This window comes from Arachis duranensis, chromosome 4 (genome assembly GCF_000817695.3).
Source record: "Arachis duranensis cultivar V14167 chromosome 4, aradu.V14167.gnm2.J7QH, whole genome shotgun sequence".
Classification (NCBI taxonomy): Eukaryota; Viridiplantae; Streptophyta; class Magnoliopsida; order Fabales; family Fabaceae; genus Arachis; species Arachis duranensis.
Window position 1 is genome coordinate 105,160,584 of NC_029775.3, and position 6,057 is coordinate 105,166,640.

Below are 6,057 nucleotides of genomic sequence, written 5' to 3' on the forward strand. Positions count from 1 at the left end.
ATCTTTGTCGCTTCACATCATTCTTAAGCCTTCTTTTGTACCTTCATCTTATGATTTGTACCACATTTCTACAATATTTTTCTTCAAATACACTTGTTTGCTCATTAGGTCGTAAACCTCAATCAGACTCCACTCATCCTCATTGTAGTAGTCTATCATATTTGTCTCCCCACCCAAATACTTCAAAGGTCCTCCTTAAAATCCAAACCTACCTTGGCGATAAACTTTGACACTAAAATAACCCATTCTAAACCACAAACCCTGTTACATTAGGTAAACATAGTCAAACAACATGAACCAAATTGTTTGAACAAAAGAGTAAATATTGGTCATCACAAAATACTACTAAATTCCTACATCCGTAAGCAAAGATCGAGTCACCAAAAAAAGAAACGTCATGCCTAAACTAACACAAACAAGGAACATTTTTTTGGGAGCACAAAAAATCAACTAAATTCTACAATACGAACAATCTCATATGTGGCCATCGTTCTTGGTGGAGCTATTGCATAAAAACCCGAAAAAAAATTTTTTCCTTCATACATACCTTGTCAAACGAAATCACTGTGTCATCAGAACAAAAAGGCTAAGCTATCATGTTACACAATCAAGAACGATCCATGAACTACCTTTAATCTGCAACCACTCCCTGCGATCAGCTTCGGAAAAGAATAAAAAGGATATGGTGAAGAGAACTGGAATGCAATGGTTGCGTTGAAGTGATTTGTTTCTTCAAAGTTTTGTGTTTGCTATAGTAAATATTATAATGGGTGCGACGATGCAGATATGTCCATGTTAATCTTTAGTCTCACTAACTTAACCTCCATGTTTGAAATGACGTTAACGAAATGTTAGATATTTTGACGACAAGACATTAATTCGATTTAGAAACGTTAGAAATATAAATAGGACGTTTCAAACGTTAGGGACAACTTTGAGACTTATCCCAAACGTTGGAGACAAAAATGATACTATACTCATTATTATATTATAAAACAAAGAGAGTACTTTTTTTCTTGAAAATTGATCCTATTTACATTGATTAGTGAGTTAATAGTAACTAATATACGTATTAATTTATTTGTTATTTACTATATGTGCATACTATATATATTAATAAATATGAGATTAATTAAAATAATGATTCTATTAGTAAATAATATTACGTTTAATTTTTGAAATATCAAAAAAATTATATATGAAAGTATTGTGAACCAAATCTTTCACAATCCTTTTTGTATTATATTAACTATTAAGTAGCTTTTTTTAAAAAAAAAAAGAAAAAGGAAAAACAGAGAGGATATCTTGGGTAGTTAGGAGTTAGGAGTTAGGACGTTAGACTGTTAGAGGCTTAACTTTTTCCCGTGGCTTTGGGCTTAATTTGGGTTTTGTAATTTTCTAGGTTCAACGAAAAATAAAAATAAAAATAAAAATCTCGCGATTAGATTAGTAGGTTGTTCTCAGAAAATTTAAAAAAAGCGCGTGCTTGGAGTGGCTTATTCTGATTGTGAGTGCTGAAAAACTCAGATAGAGAATCTTCAGTCTTCAAAGAGAGCAAGCTCATAAAGGTAATTCTTCATTTCTTCTTCTTCTTCTTTGTGGGAATTTGTAATCTTTTTGGCATTTTCAATCATGGATCATGCACATCTTGCAATGTTTGATTGAATATCAATGCGCATTCCGTTCAACTTTAAGTTCTCTCTTTCTTCTTCTGGTGATCATGGATGCGCTCGTTCTCTGCATGAACTCGGTGCTTGTTTGGGGGAATATTTTTTAAAAAAATGTGATTCTTTTTGAAAGATATTTTAAAAAGGTAAAAATAATTTATGTTGGGATAGCTCATGGAAAAGTATCTTTTATTTATTATAAGCGTTACTAAAAAAAGAAAACACTAGGTGTGGAACTGTATGCTTCCATGGTGTATGCTTCAATTTATTTTTTCCCCCCTTGTATATTCCTTTTTATGTGAGAGGGAGATAGATTCTTTCATCAGGGAGTTGCCCTCAAATTTATGAAGATTTATGATTTGATGCTCATTTTATTTTCTGGTAGAATCTTCCTGTGTTGATGCTAGAAATGTCAATATCAAGTTTGCACTAGATATAATTCCATTAAAATCTCAACAGAAATTTACCATCATTCCTTTAATTCCAGATCAATGGTTTATGCTTTCTCCCATATTAATGAACATGTGCTTATCCTATTAAATTGTAAGAAGAGTTAATCTTGCTTATCCTTTATGTGCTTCCTCTCATGTAATGTTGGTTTTAATGAACCTGCCTTATTTGTCTGTCTTAAGCTTTGCCTGTATATACTGATGCAGAAACGTTTGGTAACCAAAGAAAATTAGCCAAAAACAGTCATAACTTGCCGTATTTAGTATTCATTAATTGTCGCTATGGCTGTTTTCTTTTGTTTCCCTAGTATTACCGATACTGATGAAAACCACATTGTTGGAATCTTTCAATGAAAACAGATGTCTGTAATTCCGCCTTCTACTCCAAGGAGATTCGAAGCAACACATGTCGCTCCAAGGAAGCCTCAAGTTCTGCTTGCTGCTTGCGGATGTGTAGCTGCTGTAAAATTTGAAGTCCTCTGCAAATGTTTCTCACAGTGGGCGGAAGTAAGGGCAGTTGTCACGAAAGCCTCTCAGAAATTTGTTACTGAATTTCCCAAATCTGTGCCTGTATATACTGATGAGTATGAATTGCTTAGTTGGAGAAGATTGGGTGATCCAGTTCTTCATATTGATCTTGCTAACTGGGCTGAAATCATGGTCATTGCCCCATTATCAGCAGATACTCTTGCTAAGGTAATCAAACTCAGATTTATTTTTTCTCGCATTTTCCCTATGTACAAAGTAACATGGTTAAAAAAAAGACAAATTAGTTCCTAAAAGATATTATATTGGTCTATGGTAGGTCACTGATGAATGATGTTATTGCTGATAGATTTTCTTAGTGTCAACAAAAGAATGATTTAGGGACTAATTTGTTAGCAAATTGATATTTTAAGGATTGATATGTTATATGCTTCTTTTTGGGGGACTAATTTGTGGGCACATTAATTATTGGAGTATCTCAAGAAAAATATGATCTTTTGATGGTGAACATGTCAATATTATTATCTTTTAAGGATTAAATTGGTGGTTCTCGCAAAATGTAGATTGCTGGAGGGTTCAGTAACAATTTGCTCACATGTGTTGTAAGAGCTTGGGACTACAGCAAGCCACTCTTTGTTGCACCATCCATGGGAACTTCAACATGGAAAAACCCTTTCACTGATCAGCATCTCGCTGCCATTAATGACCTTGGAATGAATATCATCCCCCCACAGAAGACAGCTTCGGGGCATACCACTGGAGCCATGGCTGAGCCTGAAAGTATCTACTACAATGTGAGGTTCTATTATAATGCAAAGATGCAGAAGAAACCGGATTAGGTTTGGCATTTATGTTGAGAAATGTGGGTGTAAATATGGGATATGTTGCTTATTATAATTTCCATGGTTGATTCTTATGGCCTCTTGATCTTGTGTTGTTGCATCATTCTTTCTATCAATTTTTGTGTTATCTCATACATCAAGTGTGATCATAGTTGTTGTATATAGGGTTGGGACTCTGTAGTCTCTTCTGTTCCTGTTAGTGTATAACTGTATGTGTTTAGTTTGCGTCATTAGGAATGAAATTGTAAAATTCTTTTTGATTCTTTGCAGTTCTATAGAATGACCTCAAATGTTAATTTTTTTTATATAGAATTAAAAATTCTGAATGTGATTAGAGGAACAAACCAGCTTCAAATGGCCTCTTAGCAGATGAATCAATTTAAACTAGATTCAATTGCCCTTGCGTTGCGCGAAATTAATTTTTATATATAAGAAATTATTTAATAAAAAAATCTCAAAACATAATATTAAATCTAAATAAAATTGTAAGGACATTATAAATTTTAGTGTTTGAAAGAATTTATCATGTGATATATATGTTTACCAAACTTAAATATTATAGCGTGAAAATGAATGTAATAATGCAAATATGTATAATATTTCAATAATGAACTATAATAGTCATCTTTTCATGAATCATGATATAATGTATTTTTAACATTATTATTACAACTATAAAATATTAAAAATATAAATTATTAAAAAAATATGATATATAAGTGACAAAAACAACATATATAATTGATAAATACAATTAGATAAAAAAAAACTTAAAAACATCATACATTATAGTGTTTATCATCCAATATATAATGAGTAAATTGTTTAGCAAACTAAAGTAAAAAAATATGGTAATCAAACATTTTTTTTAAATAATTATGAAAAATATTAGTAAAGATAAAGAGAAAGAGTAAGAGAGATAAAAATAGAAATCTATTAAAGAAAAATAACATTATATTAAAGGCATATAGTAACTTATATAGAAATAAAGAACAAAAAAATTAAAAGGTAATTACCAAAAATAAAAAAATAAAAGGTATGATTAAACACTTCATAAGAAGAAAAAAGTGATGGGATAGAAAAATTATAAAATAACAATTTCATTAAAATATTTATGTGGTAATATTATAAATTATCTAATATGTCACGAATTTATTTTGTCATTATTTGATATTTTTTTATACATTATAAATAAATTGATAGTTAAATAAATGAATAAATAAATAACTTTTTATAAAATAAAATTGATACTTTAAATAGGATATACAATATTAGAATTTAAATTCATAAATATGAATTAATATTTTTTATTATACTGTTCATACCCTGGCCCAATACAAAGGCCCAGGTCCAACTAAAAGGCCTAATCTAAAGGATTAGAGCCTAGCTAAGTACCGGCCTTCACATAAGAAGTCGGTATCAACCACGACTTGGTCAGAAGAGGTCGGATGCGAGATTAGCTGGCAGATAAACACTCATTCAAATGAGTAACCGCCCCTAAAATCTCTCTAACCGCCTCATAAAGCCATATCTTAACCTCCCCAAGATAATAGGGACGGTTACTACCCTAAAGATACGGCACTACACCAACGGTGGTTATTGGCTCACCACTATAAATACACTGACACCCCTCAGGTATCTCTAAGTCCAATACTCTCTAAGACCTGCTTACACTCTTGCTAACTTAGGCATCGGAGTGTCTTTGCAGGTACCACCCCCCATTCACGCGCGAGCACAAGTCGGACGGAGCCTCCCGAGTTGCGGACCTACCCGGAGTTCTCCTCCATCATACACTTGGGCCACCAAACGCCATCCGTATTATTAATCTCCGGTTACCTACCGTAACATTGGCGCCGTTGCCGGGGACCCGAGAGATCATTCAACGATGGCGGATAAATCCCACGAAGAGGGCCATGTGGAAACAGATTCTGAACAAGAGAATCTGGACATGGGAAATGACAATGAAGACACAGCCCAACAACAAGATAACGACCAACACAGAGAGGGTACCTCCGGAGTAAAGAATCCGAAGGTAAATTCCTCAGATGGACGTGAATCAGAAAAGGGCGGACCACCTCACGTAACTGAACTAATAGGATTGGTCCATAGCCGCTTGGAGCAATTGGAACAAGAGCGGGAGAGGCAAAAGGAAACCGAAAGGTACCTTAAAGAGGAGATGGAACGGCGAAAAGAGTTAGAAAGGAAACTCTTACAGCTAGAATCCTCCCTCAAGAGTCACAACTCCCGCGACGAACAGGAAGAACAACTCTCGAGCGGAGAAGATCCTTTCAGCGAGGACATCATGAGGGCAAAAGTTCCAAGGAACTTCAAAAGCCCCGATATGGACCTCTATGATGGAACTACGGATCCCAAGCATCATCTTAGCAACTTTAAAAGTTGGATGTATCTAGCCGATGCCTCCGACGCTACGAGATGCAAGGCTTTCCCGACCACTTTATCGAAAGCAGCTATGAAGTGGTTCGATAGCCTCCCCCCAAGATCCATCACTAGTTTTGAAGACCTCTCAAGGAAATTCCTGATGAGGTTCTCAATCCAAAAAGATAAAGTAAAACATGCACCGAGCCTCCTGGGAATAAAACAGGAGGTCGGAGA

General features: G+C 34.2%; 1 protein-coding gene across 1 annotated transcript; it reads left to right on the plus strand.

Moving 5' to 3' along the window:
* The first annotated feature begins 1,448 nt into the window (after positions 1-1,448).
* On the plus strand, positions 1,449-3,665 carry LOC107485459 (probable phosphopantothenoylcysteine decarboxylase). Its single transcript, XM_016105994.3, has 3 exons — positions 1,449-1,568; positions 2,477-2,812; positions 3,166-3,665. Exons 2-3 carry the CDS (start codon positions 2,477-2,479, stop codon positions 3,439-3,441), a joined length of 612 nt encoding a protein of 203 aa, XP_015961480.1. The 5' UTR covers positions 1,449-1,568; the 3' UTR covers positions 3,442-3,665.
* The last annotated feature ends 2,392 nt before the right edge of the window (positions 3,666-6,057 follow it).

What these genes read in the sequence shown, in the direction of transcription:
- LOC107485459 (XM_016105994.3), top strand. Translation starts at nt 2,477, where the DNA reads ATGTCTGTAATTCCGCCTTCTACTCCAAGGAGATTCGAAGCAACACAT. An exon ending in CAGCAGATACTCTTGCTAAG is followed by an intron (nt 2,813 to 3,165) that starts GTAATCAAACTC and finishes CGCAAAATGTAG; the next exon opens with ATTGCTGGAGGGTTCAGTAA.